Source organism: Scyliorhinus torazame, chromosome 1, assembly GCF_047496885.1.
Source record: "Scyliorhinus torazame isolate Kashiwa2021f chromosome 1, sScyTor2.1, whole genome shotgun sequence".
NCBI classification, from domain to species: Eukaryota; Metazoa; Chordata; class Chondrichthyes; order Carcharhiniformes; family Scyliorhinidae; genus Scyliorhinus; species Scyliorhinus torazame.
The window spans coordinates 35085766-35102623 of NC_092707.1; the positions used below are offsets into that span (position 1 = coordinate 35085766).

The 16858-nt window shown below is 53.5% G+C and overlaps 1 protein-coding gene across 1 annotated transcript in view; it reads right to left on the reverse strand.

The window, feature by feature from the left end:
• Positions 1–16858, reverse strand: part of LOC140397295 (probable E3 ubiquitin-protein ligase HECTD4) — a 561188-nt gene that overhangs the window by 373354 nt on the left and 170976 nt on the right. Inside the window, 1 exon segment of the mRNA XM_072486148.1 lies at positions 7742–7912. Coding sequence (XP_072342249.1) covers positions 7742–7912 — 171 coding nt within the window.

Below are 16858 nucleotides of genomic sequence, written 5' to 3' on the forward strand. Positions count from 1 at the left end.
CCCTTCAGAAGATGGTGGTGAGCTGTCTTCTTGAACTACTGCAGTCCCAGAGGTGTTATTAAGTGTGATAAGGTATGGAGGGTAACCAATTTTTCCCCTTTCAGGGACATTTTCTTATCTGGTACATAGACAGTGTAGGACAATTTGTCAGCTTAGTTGCACAAAACGAATCTGGGCAGGTGGAGGGGTTTTCAGTAGGAGGGTATTTCAATGACAGTGATTATAATTAAGTTAAGTTTAGAATATTTATGGAAAAGAATAAAGATCGACCAAAAACAAAAGTTTTAAATTGGGAAAAAGCCACTTTTGCTTAGCTGAAATGTGATTTGGCAAAAGTGGGTTGGAAACAGCTACTTGAAAGTGACTCAGTATCTGATCAGTGGGAGAGGCATTCAAGGTGAAGGACTTCAAAACAAATGTTCCCAAAATGAATGTAAGACTCTGAAATCTAGACCCGCTTGATGTGAAAGAGGGTGAGGCAAAAAAAGAAAAATTCATGCAGATTAAAAATCAACGCTGCAGAATGCAGAGAGTATAAACAGTTCAGGGGTGAAAAAAAAAAGGAAATTTGGAAAGCAAGGCAGGATACAAAAAAATATTGGCAAGTAAAATCAAGGAAAACCCCGAAGATATCTTATAAGTACATAAAGAGCAACAGGATAACTAAGTGTAGGATCAAGTAGAGACAAAAAAGGTATCTTGTGTGTTGAGGCAGAAGACATGGACATGGTTCTCAACGAATACTTTGCATGTTTTAACTGAAGTGTAACAAAGCAAATGCTGTTGTTAAGGAGGGGTGTGAAAAGTTGGATGTAATAAATAGCGAGGAAGGAAACGTTAAGATGTTTTAATTCTTGAAAGTTAATAAATCACAAGGCTCAGATGAAGTGTTTCCCAGGTTGTTAACAGAAGGGAATAGATTACAGAACCTCTGGCCATCATTCCCCAATCCGCTCTGGCTACAGGCGTGGGTCCAGAGGATTGCTAACATTGTATTGTTGTTTAAAAAGGGAGGGAGGGAAATCCCCAGTGATTACAGGTCAATTAACCTAACCTGGGTGGTGGGCTAACTATTGAAAAATAATCTGAGACAGGGTATAAACCAACATCTGAAAATAATTCATCAAGGGCAGTTAGTGCGAGGTTGAGAAAAAATCATGCCTGACTAACTTGATTGAATTTGAGATAACAAAGAGGGTTGATGACTTGATTGATGTGGTTTCCATGGATTTTAGCAAGTTTTTCAAAATGGTCCCACATAGCAGACCATTGAGGAAATTAAAAGCTCCTCAAATCCAAGGAAAAGTGACAGGTTGAACCAAAAACAGGTTCAGTGTCAGGAAACAGGGTTACGATCAATAAATATTTTTGTGATTGCAAAGCTATTTCCAGCGTTGTTTTTCAGGGCTCCGTATTGAATCCCATGCTGCTTGTGGTAAATATCAATAACTTGGACTTAAATGCAGAGGACATGGTTTAAGAAATTTGCAGACAACATGAACATTGCTCATACGGCTAATAGTGAGGAAGAAACAGTCGACTGCAGTTACGATATGAATGAACTAGTCAGGTGTGCACAAAATGAGAAATCGACCCATTTTTACCAACCAGCCAACCTTCGCAACCCACGTCAGCCGACCTTCCCAACCCACCATTTTCTCTTACCTTTAATGCGAGAGGTGAGCCTCCTTGGTCCTCTTGATCTCACTCCAATCAGGTTCACAGGAGGAGAAGTAAGACATAGTTGGCATCCAAGTTTCATCAGCGAACAAATCAGCCAGAGAGGACAATTTCTCGAGGAGGAAAGCGTGGATTTTGTATCTCAGTTCGTAAACTCGGAGTAGCTCCCCTGTTGACTGATCACTACAGTAATTCTTCAAGCAGATGAAGTCCACCGCCATTGGGATTGACTGGTCACTGTTTCGATTCAATGCTTTAATGTAGTCTAAAAGGTCAGCACAAAACTTATAACCACCCTTCAGTACACAGGGCGAGATGTGGTGATTTCCCATGGTTTTCATTATATCCCTTGCCAAACGTTGATTAAACCATGAGGAACATATACTCTCTCCAGATCATTTGAGTAATGTTTAGGGATGCAAAACAGATAGAGGTCATAGCCTTGTTCATCATCTGTGATTATCACGCTGTCAGCCGCTGCTATCGCACTTTGACCCCAGGTTCAGGTCCCAACACTCCCGGGCCGCATGCGCACTGATGAGCGGGCTAGCATGGGCAGTGTACCCGCATTTCTTTAGCTGGTCGCGGCCGTCATTATCAAAGTCGCTCGCAGCCGGCATTGTTAAAAGCCAGCTGCTGCGGCTGTTGCGAGTGAATTCCCATGATTGGGAACGCCACGATGGACGGCTCCGCAACCCTCCCGACACCCGCCCGTGACCCACTCGCGGGTCGCGACCCCCACTTTGAAAATGTCTGAGATAATGCATTTGGGGAGGACAAACTTTAAAACTTTATAAAACACTAGTTAGACTGCAGCACAATTTTGATCATAGAATTACAAAGAGAGTGTGATCATCCTAGAGCAAATACTGCCACGATTAGAGAATTTTAGCTAAGATTGGAAAGTCTGAGGTTGTTTCTTTGAAACAGACGTTTGAGGGTGGAAGGGCCGAGATAATATGGATAGGAAGAACTTATTTTGCTTAAAAAGGGATTTCATCAGTCAGGGCATAGACTTAATACAAGTAGAATAATTAGATTGGAGTGGAGGAGCATTCTTTTCACCCAGAGCAAGATGGGAGCCTGGAACTCTGCCTGAGAGGTTGGTAGAGGTGGAAATCTTGGTAACATGAAAAAAATCACTTGGATATGCACCTGAGGCGTTGTAACTTTACAGGGCTATGAAGCGAAGAGTTCAAAGGTGGATTAGGCTGGACATCTATATCGTAGCTCGCACAGACACGATAAAGCAAAAAGACTCCTTTTCTGCTGCAATCTCCATTTTAAACCTTCAAGCTTACTGATCGAATCAGTTAATTACAAATTGGAGAGATTTTCTCACTGAAAACCCACACGCTTTAAAATATTAAAACATTTTAAAATATTAAAACATTTTAAAATATTAAAACATTTTAAAATATTAAAACATTTTAAAATATTAAAAATTTTCAGCTGCAATCTGATTTAGAACGAATGCAGAAAAATAATTGACATTTTCAGCAAAATCTTCATTATAACTGTGCCAAGAATGGCTCAAGAATCATAAATCACTGCTGGAGGGGATCATTGGCAGGAAAGAAATTGGTGCATAAAAATGTCAATACCATTCAGTTCATTAATGAAGCACCACCACAAAGAAACAAGAAACAAGATTTGGGCCGAATTCATCAAGATGGAAAATGTAATCTATTCCCGCAAGGTGAATACCTTCTAGTTGTGATCAAAATTCACCATTTAAGTAACATCAGCATGTCTGGCTCTCTCCAACTAATGGGTTACTTCTCTGGTTTTGGTAAAAGGCGTGTTCTCCTTAAGCAGGCGGATTTATTTTGGATTTGTTCATTTTGTGAAATTAAGATTAATGTTAGTAGTTATGCACGTGTGAATTTCCTTCAAGCCTGTTAATTAGGATTGCAAGTATTTTATGCTCTCCCTCCACTCTTCCCTCTCGCCATTTTTTTCCTCGTGTGCTCCAAGCTATACCCCAACTGAAATTGAAATGACAGGCAAGCAACAATCACCTTATAATAGCAGAACAAAGTAGGGTCAACATACTAGAGTTGACAGTTATGGCTAATGTTATGTTCCTCTCGTCCAGTGCTTTTTTTATTCAATGATGGATGCGAACATCGCTGACTAGGCAAGCATTTAATTCCCATCCCCAATTTCCCTGGTGAGTTCCTGCAGGGCATCTTGTACACACTATTGCCAATGTGCATCGATGATGGAAGGAGTGAATGCTTGTAAATGGGGTGCCAATCAAGCAGGTTTGTCCTGGATAGTGTCGAGCTTCTTGAACGTTATTAGAGTAGCACTTATCCAGGCAAGTGTCTTGTCGATGGTGTACATGCTTTGGGGAGTCAGGAGCGGAGTTACTTGCAGCATGATTCATAGTCTCTGACCTGCTCTTGCAGCCAAAGTATTTATAAGGCGAATCGAGTTTGGTTTCTGGCCAAAGGTAACCGCCAGGATGTTGATAGTTGGATTAATTGAGTGCCTTGGGGTACTGCTTCACTCTCTTGTTGGAGATGGTCACTGCTAGCACAAATGTTACATGTCACTTTGGTCAGTCCATGCGTGGATATCGTCCAGGTCTTGTTATGTCTGGACAGGGACTACTTCAGTACGAGGAGTTGTGAATTGTGCTGAACATATCAGCTGCGAATATCCCCACTTTGATGATGGAAGGAAGGTAATTGATGAAGCAGCTGAACATGGTTGGGTCAAGGAGACTACCCTGAGGAACTCCTGCAGTGATGTCCTGGAACTGAGATGATTGACCTCCAACAACCACAACCATCCTCCTTTGTGCCAGGTATGTCTCCATTTTGCAGCAAGCTTTCTCCTTCGATTCCAATTGACTGCAGTTTTGCTCAGGCTTTTTGACCATACTCGATCAAATGCTGCCTTGATATCAAGGGCAGTTACTCTCACCTCACCCTCTGGCATTCAGCTCTTTGTCCAGGATTGAACCAAGGCTGTGATGATGTCATGAGCTGTGATTCTGGCGGAACCCAAACTGAGCATCAGTGAACAGGTTATTGCTAAGTGAGTGCCATTTGATACCACTGTTGATGACTCCTTCCATCACTTTAGAGTAGCAAGGTGAGACGGTAGTCGTCAGTTTGGATTAGTCCTACTGTGTGTGTACAAGGCATACCTGGACAATTTTCCACATTGCCAGGTAAATGCCAGCGCGTAGCTGTATTGGAACTGCTTGACTAGGGGTGTGGCCAGTTTTAAAGCACAAGTCCTCAGTATTATTGCCGGAATATTCTCAGGGCCCATTAAAGTTGCTGTACACAGCACCTCCAGCCATTCCTTCATATCATGTGGAGAGTGAATTAAATTGGCTGAAAACTGGCATCAGTGATGCTGACAACCTCTGGAGACAGAGATGGATCCTTCACTCAGCACCTGACTGAAAGATTATTGTAAATGCTTCAGCCTTATATCTTTTGCGCTGATTTGCTGGGCTCCCCCATCATTGAGGATGGAGATATTTGTGGTGCCTCCTTCTCCAGTGAGCTATCTACTTAAATGACTGGGTGTGGCAGGACTGCAGAGCTTAGGTCTGAACGGTTAGTTGTGGAATCACTTACCTGTCTATTGCATGCTGTTTACGCTTTTTGGCATGTAAAGTAGTCTTGAGTTGTAGCTTTGCCAGGTTGACACCTCATTTCTAGATATGTTTGGCGTTGCTCCTAACATACCCTATTGCATTCTTAATTAAACCAGGGACGATCCCTGGCTTGGTGGTACTGGGCCATGTCGGGCCATGAGGTTACAGATTGTGGTTAAGTACTATTCTGCTGCTGTTGATGGTCCATAGTGCCTCATGGATGCCCAGTCTCAAGTTGCTAGGTCTGTTCAAGATCTATTCCATTGAGCACAGTGCTCGTGTCACACAACACAATCGAGGTTATCCTCAATGTGAAGATGGGACTTCATTGTCAAGGTCTGTGCATCGATTATTCATACTGATACTCTCAAGATGCATTTGTGGCAGGCAGATTGGTGAGAATGAGGTCAAGTATATTTTCTCTTGTTGCCTACCGCAGACTCAGTCTAGCAGCTATGTCCGTTTGGACTCAGCCAGCTTTGTCGACAGTGGTGCTACCGAGCCTCGCTGTGATCGACATTAAAGTTCCCTAACCAGAGTATAGTCTGTGCCCTTGTCACCCTCAGTGCTTCCTCCAAATGGTGTTCAACATGGAGGAGTACTGATCCATCAGCTGATGGGGGTGTAACGTGGAAATCAACAGGAAGGTTTCATTGCCCATGTTTGACGACATGAGACTTTGTGGATCAGGAGTCGATGTTGAGGACTCCCAAGGCAATTTCTTCTTGGCTGCTTAACGTGCTGGGTCTGTCTTGCTGGTGAGACAGAGCATACCCAGGGATTATCATGGTGGTATCTGGGACATTGTAAGCATTAGGAATTTGGAAAACTAACTAAATTAACAGTGAACCCGAGATGAAAACAAAATAACAGACAACAAGGCTAGCAGGCGTCTAGAGGAATAATGAGATGCAGTTTTCCCAATAAAAAGGTTAGCAAACATCTAGAGACATTGAGGTGCCATATCAGAAATATTGTTTACCAAAGCTGAGTGGGGCTATAAAAATAATAAATTCTAAAGGAAAGGAATTTGAAGATGCAGACAGCCGAATCCACAGGGTGGGATATCAAAGAGGCTGAGCAGTATAACTGCTAGCATCCTCATTGGGGAAGCAGGCGACTTCTCCATCCAACAGTCAGATCGGCCAGTTCCATCTATGACCCGAGTCACAAAGGCCTGACCGATCGAATCTTTAGAGCCATGGCAGTTTGTAGATATCCTCCTCTAAAAGATAGTTTCATGCCTTCGCTAAACCAGGAAGAGACATTTCCCAGACTTGATCCCTAAGCAGTATTGTGTGGTAACTATTAGTTGGATTTGACCTATATAGTTACTAAAATTGGATGTTGCTTGGGAAAATGGGTATCTCAGTGAGTTCAGGAAATATGGTTATTTTTGGGAACAAGAGGTAACTTCAGATAAAACAGTATGTTTAGTTATCAATATACTTAAGTATCCTAATGTGCATTCGTCTTTTTTCTCTCTTTTTTTTTTACTTTAACAAATATTCTTTACTAATTGAACTGGCTCCCTATTTCAACAAACATACACCAATAAGAAACAGTGTTTCAAGGTCTTCTTCAGGATTTGAGATACTCTTGCAGGTAACATCAGTGGGGTATGATTCCATGAATACGTTTGTGTCCGGTTGTTATTTGGCTAGCTCTCCCAATTTTGGCACAAGCCCCCAGATGTTCATAAGGGCGACATGGCTGGGTTTGCTGTTGTAATTTCCGATGCATAAGTAAATGCAGAGTGATCTGTCTGGTTTGATACAACTGAGTGACTTGCTAGGCCATTTCAGAGGGTATTTAAGAGGCTTCACTATGGGCCAGGAGTCAAGTGCAGGTCAGACTAGGTAAGGGCTACTGATTTCCTTCCCCAAAGAGCCAGATGGGTTTTTAATGACAATCAGCAATGATGTTAATTGCAGATTTTTATTGAATTCAAATCCCACCTTCTGCCATGGTGGGATTGGAACCCAGGCCCCCCCAGAGGATTATCCTGGGTCTCTGGATTAATAATCCAGTGATAGCACAACTACACTGCCAATGCACAGAGTTTATAAAATATATAGACAAAATGTAATTGTATCGTGAAAGTTTACGCAAAGTATTGTAGCAGTCAATCAAATTCACAAGTTTTTAAGCAGTAAACTACTCTTATAGAAAACTTTGAAAGTGCCCCAGCACTTAGAAGGAACATGGCACATGTCGCATTAAACAAATAATTCAAATCACAATCTTGTACTATATCCACTGTAGGTACATCCATACAAATAAGTGTGAAACCATGACCAGAGATAATTGGCAGTTGCATTATCCAATAAATTTAAGATTTAAAAATTACATATTCTGGGAAACGAAGGCACGGTCATGGTGGTTAATAAAACAAACATATCTGATTTAGTTTGAAACCAAAAACATGCAGAATCTTACTGTCAGTTCAAAGACATCCATGAAGACAGAATGGCCTTTGGGAGTTTTCTCATTCAAGCCTGCGGGAGACCAGATCCAATAGATGTAAGTCCCATCTGAGCAGAGATGGATTGTAGTCATGTTGCTGCCTACTGGGAAGTGATTCGATGGCATGGGCACAATCTGAGACACCTGAATGAACAGTAAACAAAATGGTAAATCAGCGCACCTTGATCAGCCAGGTATATGATTGAATTATGTTGGATCTGAGATTTACAAGTCTGAAAAAGTTTGTCCCAATGGCAGCACTAAATACCTGCTTAAAAATGAACATTCCCAGATTCTCATGATGGCTCAGTACATGTGCAGTGACTGAATTATACAAAAGACCAAGTGGTGGTAGTGCCAGAAGTGCAAATGTGGATACTGGATGCAATCAAGTCTGAATAGGACTCCTTCTACGGACAATTTAGTGACTCGCCACCAAGGTTCACAGTGGCCATTCGTGTGACATACAGGCCCCAACACTGAAAACGTCCAGGTCACAGTCACTCACTTGGCCAAAAAGGGGTCAAATTCACCATGCTTATCATCAGTTTCAAAGTTTTTAGATACAGCATCTCGCGTGTTCCGCATATTACAGGCAAAAATAGTTGTGCTTACTCACTATTGATGAGTTCACAATCAGCTTTTTGTTGGGAATTGATCGAAAATTACAGTTATAGTTAGCACTAAATCTGGGCAGTTACTGCACACAGCGAGGTTCAAAGTTAGCATCTGTTCACATGCCAATTGTCAACATATATTACACAATTAACTTAGTAATAGATAGCACCTCCCAAATCAAATAGTAAAAATAATTTCAATTCCCAGTGGCTGTTTATCACTTCCCTGTCAGGCCTAAGTCATGAATCAGCAACAACATTCTTGTGTAGTATTACCACTTCATGCAAGTTATCACACAATCAACAAAATGCATTGGCACAAATGTGACCAATATATGCTAGAAGTCTAATGTTAAAGGAATTATACCCCAACAAAAATGAACTTCAGGAGCAAAAGAGGGAGAAATTTGACAAGAAGAAAATGATAGTGCTACGTTAAGTATTGAGAGACACAAGTTAAACAATTCAAATGGGGATTAGAGAACTTGGAAAGAAATAACATTGTGGACAGCTTGAGGTTTTTTTTTGTAATAAGCTTATTGCTATCATCTAAGGAACACATGAACAAATGGGGGTTCATGAATAGCACTTGTATGCAGATAAGGAAGTAATAAGTAAATGTAAGATTCAATGCTGTTCTACTTAACTAAATCAAATTCTAATGATTTACAGAACAGTTTGCAAAGTTTGTCACGACACCCTGGGCTAGTGCGCGGTCAATTCCAGCCCCACTTGACACGGAGTCACAACACAGTTGAAATTAATTTTAAATTTTAAAAATACCCAGGCTGCCCAATAACTACATTCACCAAGTTTGTAAATTTAAACACAAATAACCACTTATTAACAGTAACTATAATTAAATATAGTTCTATCCTTTGGTGACTGGCTGGATGGAGTTTGAACTTTCGCCTCTGCGCACATTGGTTTTCTCTGGGTGTTCTGGTTTCTTCCCACAGTCCAGAGATGTGCAGGCTAGGTGGGCTGGCTATGCTAAATTGCCCCTCAGTGTCCAAAAGGTTAGGTTGGGTTACAGGATTTGGGTCCTTCAGAGGATCGGTGCAGACTCGATGGGCTGAATGGCCTTCTTCTGCACTGTAAATTCTATGTGAAATACAACTGGTGAACTACTATCTAATTTCTAACTCCCCCGCCCCCCTCCATTTAACTTGCCGCACCAAATACAAACACACACACGAAACACACGTGAAAGAGGGGTGTAAAAAATGATATTAAAAGGATAAGTCTTCCAATTAAGATTCTTCCTTCAGTCTAGGCCTACAGTTGGATGATACTTTTGCCTCCAATCTGTAATGTTTTCGCTGTAGACTCATCAGGGTCTAGAGACTTCAGCCTTTAGACAGTAGGTAGCAGAGCAGAGGGAGTGGGCTGAGCGAGATGGAGAGAGGGCGTGGGCGAGAGGAGGTGCGAGCGATGAGAGGGGGCAAGCGATCGATGAGAGGGGGTGCGCTGGGGCGAGAGGGAGGCAGAGGGCAAGGAAGAGCGAGGGCGAGGGAGGGCGAGCGAGAGGGTGGGCGAGCAAGAGGGAAGGCGATGGAGGGCGAGCAAGAGGGAAGGCGAGGGGAGGGCGAGGGCGGGGGGGGAGGGCGAGGGCGGGAGGAGGGAGAGGGCGAGGGCTGGGGGAGGGCGAGGGCGAGGGCGGGGAGGGCGAGGGCGAGGGCGGGGAGGGCGAGGGCGAGGGCGGGGAGGGCGAGGGCGAGGGCGGGGGAGGGCGAGGGCGAGGGCGGGGGAGGGCGAGGGCGGGGGAGGGCGAGGGCGGGGTAGGGCGAGGGCGGGGGGAGGGCGAGGGCGAGGGCGGGGAGAGGGCGGGGGAGGGGCGGGGAGGGGCGAGGGCGGGGGAGGGGCGAGGGCGGGGGAGGGGCGAGGGCGGGGGAGGGGCGAGGGCGGGGGAGGGGCGAGGGCGGGGGAGGGGCGAGGGCGGGGGAGGGGCGAGGGCGGGGGAGGGGCGAGGTGGGGGAGGGGCGAGGGCGGGGGAGGGGCGAGGGCGGGGGAGGGGCGAGGGCGGGGGAGGGGCGAGGGCGGGGGAGGGGCGAGGGCGGGGGAGGGGCGAGGGCGGGGGAGGGGCGAGGGCGGGGGAGGGGCGAGGGCGGGGGAGGGGCGAGGGCGGGGGGAGGGGCGAGGGCGGGGGGAGGGGCGAGGGCGGGGGGAGGGGCGAGGGCGGGGGGAGGGGCGAGGGCGGGGGGAGGGGCGAGGGCGGGGGGAGGGGCGAGGGCGGGGGAGGGGCGAGGGCGGGGGAGGGGCGAGGGCGGGGGAGGGGCGAGGGCGGGGGAGGGGCGAGGGCGGGGGAATGGGCGAGGGCGGGGGAGGGGCGAGGGCGGGGGAGGGGCGAGGGCGGGGGAGGGGCGAGGGCGGGGGAGGGGCGAGGGCGGGGGAGGGGCGAGGGCGGGGGAGGGGCGAGGGCGGGGGAGGGGCGAGGGCGGGGGAGGGGCGAGGGCGGGGGAGGGGCGAGGGCGGGGGAGGGGCGAGGGCGGGGGAGGGGCGAGGGCGGGGGAGGGGCGAGGGCGGGGGAGGGGCGTGGGCGGGGGAGGGGCGAGGGCGGGGGAGGGGCGTGGGCGGGGGAGGGGCGAGGGCGGGGGAGGGGCGAGGGCGGGGGGAGGGGCGAGGGCGGGGGGAGGGGCGAGGGCGGGGGGAGGGGCGAGGGCGGGGGGAGGGGCGAGGGCGGGGGGAGGGGCGAGGGCGGGGGGAGGGGCGAGGGCGGGGGATGGGCGAGGGCGGGGGGAGTGGCGAGGGCGGGGGGAGGGGCGAGGGCGGGGGAGGGGCGAGGGCGGGGGAGGGGCGAGGGCGGGGGAGGGGCGAGGGCGGGGGAGGGGCGAGGGCGGGGGAGGGGCGAGGGCGGGGGAGGGGCGAGGGAGGGGCGAGGGCGGGGGAGGGGCGAGGGCGGGGGAGGGGCGAGGGCGTGGGAGGGGCGAGGGCGTGGGAGGGGCGAGGGCGGGGGGAGGGGCGAGGGCGGGGGGAGGGGCGAGGGCGGGGGGAGGGGCGAGGGCGGGGGGAGGGGCGAGGGCGGGGGAGGGGCGAGGGCGGGGGGAGGGGCGAGGGCGGGGGGAGGGGCGAGGGCGGGGGGAGGGGCGAGGGCGGGGGGAGGGGCGAGGGCGGGGGGAGGGGCGAGGGCGGGGGGAGGGGCGAGGGCGGGGGGAGGGGCGAGGGCGGGGGGAGGGGCGAGGGCGGGGGGAGGGGCGAGGGCAGGGGGAGGGGCGAGGGCGGGGGAGGGGCGAGGGCGGGGGGTAGGGGCGAGGGCGGGGGGAGGGGCGAGGGCGGGGGGAGGGGCGAGGGCGGGGGGAGGGGGCGAGGGCGGGGGGGAGGGGCGAGGGCGGGGGAGGGGCGAGGGCGGGGGAGGGGCGAGGGCGGGGAGGGGCGAGGGGCGGGGGAGGGGCGAGGGCGGGGGAGGGGCGAGGGCGGGGGAGGGGCGAGGGCGGGGAGGGGCGAGGGCGGGGGAGGGGCGAGGGCGGGGGAGGGGCGAGGGCGGGGGAGGGGCGAGGGCGGGGGGAGGGGCGAGGGCGGGGGAGGGGCGAGGGAGGGGGAGGGGCGAGGGCGGGGGGAGGGGCGAGGGCGGGGGGAGGGGCGAGGGCGGGGGACGGGGAGGGGCGAGGGCGGGGGACGGGCGAGGGCGGGGGACGGGGGAGGGGCGAGGGCGGGGGACGGGGGAGGGGCGAGGGCGGGGGGAGGGGTGAGGGCGGGGGGGTGGGCGGGGAGGGGAGAGGGCGGGGGAGGGGCGAGGGCGGGGGAGGGGCGAGGGCGGGGGAGGGGCGAGGGCGGGGGAGGGGCGAGGGCGGGGCAGGGGCGAGGGCGGGGCAGGGGCGAGGGCGGGGCAGGGGCGAGGGCGGGGCAGGGGCGAGGGCGGGGCAGGGGCGAGGGCGGGGCAGGGGCGAGGGCGGGGGAGGGGCGAGGGCGGGGAGGGTCGAGGGCGGGGAGGGTCGAGGGCGGGGGAGGGGCGAGGGCGGGGGAGGGGCGAGGGCGGGGGAGGGGCGAGGGCGGGGGAGGGGCGAGGGCGGGGGAGGGGCGAGGGCGGGGGAGGGGCGAGGGCGGGGGAGGGGCGAGGGCGGGGGAGGGGCGAGGGCGGGGAGGGGCGAGGGCGGGGAGGGGCGAGGGCGGGGAGGGGCGAGGGCGGGGAGGGGCGAGGGCGGGGAGGGGCGAGGGCGGGGAGGGGCGAGGGCGGGGAGGGGCGAGGGCGGGGAGGGGCGAGGGAGGGGAGGGGCGAGGGAGGGGAGGGGCGAGGGCAGGGGGAGGGGCGAGGGCGGGGGAGGGGCGAGGGCGGGGAGGGGCGAGGGCGGGGAGGGGCGAGGGCGGGGGAGGGGCGAGGGCGGGGGAGGGGCGAGGGCGGGGGAGGGGCGAGGGCGGGGGAGGGGCGAGGGCGGGGGAGGGGCGAGGGCGGGGAGGGGCGAGGGCGGGGAGGGGCGAGGGCGGGGAGGGGCGAGGGCGGGGAGGGGCGAGGGCGGGGAGGGGCGAGGGCGGGGAGGGGCGAGGGCGGGGGAGGGGCGAGGGCGGGGGAGGGGCGAGGGCGGGGAGGGGCGAGGGCGGGGGAGGGGCGAGGGCGGGGGAGGGGCGAGGGCGGGGGAGGGGGAGGGGCGAGGGCGGGGGAGGGGGAGGGGCGAGGGCGGGCAGAGGGGCGAGGGAGGGAGGTCGAGGGAGGGGGAGGGAGGGAGGGGAGGGAGAGGGAGGGGAGGGAGGGGGAGGTAGGGGGAGGAGGGAGGGAGGGGGGATGGAGGGGAGGGAGGGGGAGGGAGGGGGAGGGAGGGGGAGGGAGGGGGAGGGAGGGGGATGGAGGGAGGGGGAGGGGGGAGGGAAGGCGAGGGCGAGCAAGGCGAGGGAGGGAAAGGGTGAGGGCGAAGGCAGGGTCGATAGGCGAGGGAGGGCAAGGGCAGGGTCGATGGGCGAGGGAGGGAGGGCGAGGGCAGGGTTGATGGGCGAGGGAGGGAAGGCAAGGGCAGGGTCGATGGGCGAGGGAGGGCAAGGGCGGGCCAGAGGGAGGGCGAGGGCGGGCCAGAGGGAGGGATAGGGCGGGCCAGAGGGAGGGATAGGGCGGGCCAGAGGGAGGGCGAGGGCGGGCCAGAGGGAGGGCGAGGGCAGGCGGTGGCGGGCCAGAGGGAGGGCGAGGGCGGGCCAGAGGGAGGGCGAGGGCGGGCCAGAGGGAGGGCGAGGGCGGGCCAGAGGGAAGGCGAGGGCGGGCCAGAGGGAAGGCGAGGGCGGGCCAGGGGGAAGGCGAGGGCGGGCCAGAGGGAAGGCGAGGGCGGGCCAGAGGGAGGGCGAGGGCGGGCCAGAGGGAGGGCGAGTGCGGGCCAGAGGGAGGGAGAGGGCGGGCCAGAGGGAGGGCGAGGGCGGGCCAGAGGGAGGGCGAGGGCAGGCCAGTGCGAGGGCGGGCCAGAGGGAGGGCGAGGGCAAGAGCGGGCAGACAAGGGCGGGCAAGGGCGATCAAGGGCACGGACGCGGGCGAATGTGGGCCAGAGGTCGCGGGCAGGTCAGAGGGCGCGGGCAGGTCAGAGGGCGCGGGCAGGTCAGAGGGCGCGGGCAGGTCAGAGGGCGCGGGCGAGGGCGGGTCAGAGGGCGCGGGCGAGGGCGGGTCAGAGGGCACGGGTGAGGGCGGGTCAGAGGGCACGGGTGAGGGCGGGTCAGAGGGCACGGGTGAGGGCGGGTCAGAGGGCACGGGTGAGGGCGGGTCAGAGGGCACGGGTGAGGGCGGGTCAGAGGGCACGGGTGAGGGCGGGTCAGAGGGCACGGGTGAGGGTGGGCCAGAGGGCGAGGGTGGGCCAGGCGGGCCAGAGGGGGTTTGCGGGCCAGAGGGGGCAGGCGGGCGGGCGAGAGTGCGAGCGCGAGAGAGGGTGAGCGCGAGAGAGGGCGAGCGCGAGAGAGAGAAGGCGAGCAAGGGAGAGGACTAACGAGAGCGAGTGAAAGCGTGAGTGAGAGCACGCGAGTGTGCCGGGCAGGATACTAGCCCTGGCCAATTCACTGGACACCAGCCAACCAAACAAACCCCATCCCTCCAATCTCTCGTGTGCCATAATGTGTGAGGGTTCTGTTTGTTTGAAAGCTAAAACCACACAGCAGTGTCCTATTTAGCAACGGAGTTCCTCACTGCTTCTGCTCGTTTTAAAGGTATGTCTACATAAAAGGTCCATGGATCAAAAACGGTAACCACAAAATAAAACATATAGGAAATAAGGGAACCAATGGGAAGGGCCCAGACAAAGGATCAATTATGAAATTTCTGAAAATCAGTGTTTGTATATCCTGCTTTTACATATTATATTCTATGTTTTTATGGGTAAGGAAAGTATGTCAATCAACGTGGGACTTCAATGTCTCAGTTTTAGTGGACAGATCATGAACAACCTAAGTTGGAATGATACAATCTGTAAACATGATGCATGTGCAACCGGTACATTTTTTCAATGGCATTCATGGGATGTGGCTTTGCTGGCTAGTCCAATATTTATCGCCCATCCCTAATTTCCCTCGAGAAGGTGGTGCTGAGCTGCCTTCTTGAACTACTGGAGTACATGTGGTGCCGGTCACCCTGTGCGATTAGGGAGGGATTTTGACTCCGTGACGATGATGGAATGGCAATATATTTCCAGGTCACGATGGTGAGCGGCTTGGAAGGGAACTTGTGCCTGCTGCTGCCCTCGTCCTTCGAAAAGGTAGCAGTCATGGGTTTGGAAGGTGCTGTAGAAGAGCGAGTTGTTGCACCACATCTCAGATGGTACGTATTAATGCCACTGTTAGTCAGTGGTGGAGGGCGTGAATGCTTATGGATGGAGTGTCAATCAAGCAGGCTGCTCATCCTGGATGGTGCTGCTCTTTGAGTGTGTTCTTGGAGTTGCACTCATCCATCCACTCGATCTGACTAATGCCGTTGGATGGCAGACAGGGTTTGGGGAGTCAGAAGGCAAGTTACTCATCACGAGATTCCAAGCCTCTGACCCGCTCTCGCAGCCACACTATTTATTTGGCTCGTCCCGTTCTGTTTCTGGTCAATGGTACAGCGGGGTTTCCATAATGGTAATGCCATTGAATGTCATGGCGCAATGATTTAATCTTCTCTTGTTGGAGATCATCACCGTCTGCCACTCGCATGGCGCGAAATGTTAATCGTCACCCCAAATCTCGATATAGTCCAGGTCTTGCTGCATTTGGACATGGTATGCTCTTGTATTCGAGGAGTCACGAATGGTGCTGAACATTTTGCAGTCATCAGCAAACATCCCCACTTCTGACCTTATGATGGAAGGAAGGTCATTGATAATAATAATCTTTACTAGTGTCACAAGTAGGCTTGCATTAACACTGCAAAGAAGTACTGTGAAAATCTCTTAGTCGCCACGCTCCAGCGCCTGTTCGGGTACACTGAGGGAGAATTCAGAATGTCCAATTCACCGAACAAGCACGTCTTTCGGGACTTGTGGGAGGAAACCGGAGCACCCGGAGGAAACTCATGCAGACATGGGGAGAATGTACAGACTCTGCACAAACAGTGACCCAAGCTGGGAATCGAACACGGATCCCTGGCACTGTGAAGCAACAGTGCTAACCACTGTGCTACCGGGCCATGAAGCAGTTGACGATGATCAGTCCTAACACACTCCCCTGAGGAACTCCTGAAGTGAAGACCTGGAACGGAGATGATTGACTTCCCACAATCACAACCATCTTCCTTTGTGCAAGGTAGGATTCCAACCAGCGGAGGGTTTTCTCCTTCGATTGCCATTATAAGACCATAAGACATAGGAGCCAAATTAGGCCACTCGGCCCATCAAGACTGCTCCGCCATTCAATCATGGCTGATATTTTTCTCATCCCCATTCTCCTGCCTTCTCCCCATAACCCCTTATTGATCAAAAACCTATCTATCTCGGTCTTAAAGATACTCAGTGATTTGGCCCCCTGCAGCAAAGAGTTGCACAGATTCACCATCCTCTGGCTGAAGAAATTCCTCCTCATCTCTGTTCTAAAGGATTGTCCCTTTAGTCTGAGATTGTGTCCTCTGCTTCTAGTTTTTCCTACAAGTGGAAACATCCTCTCCACACCCACTCTATCCAGGCCTCGCAGTATCCTGTAAGCTTCAATAAGATCCCCCCTCATCCTTCTAAACTCCAACGAGTACAGGCCCAGAGTCCTCAAACGTTCCTCCTAGAACAAGATCTTCATTCCAGGGATCATTCTTGTGAACCTCCTCTGGACCTTTTCCAAGGCTAGCACATCCTTCCTTAGGTATGGGGCCCAAAACTGCTCACAAAAATCCTCCAAATGGGGTCTGACCAGAGCCTTATACAGCCTCAGAAGTGCATCCCTGGTCTTGTATTATAGCCCTCTTGACATGAATGCTAACATTGCATTTGCCTTCCTAACTGCTGACTGAACCTGCACATTAACCTGAAGAGAATCGTGAACAAGGACTCCCAAGATCCTTTGTGCTTCTGATTTCCTAAGCATCTCCCCATTTAAAAAATAGTCTATTCCT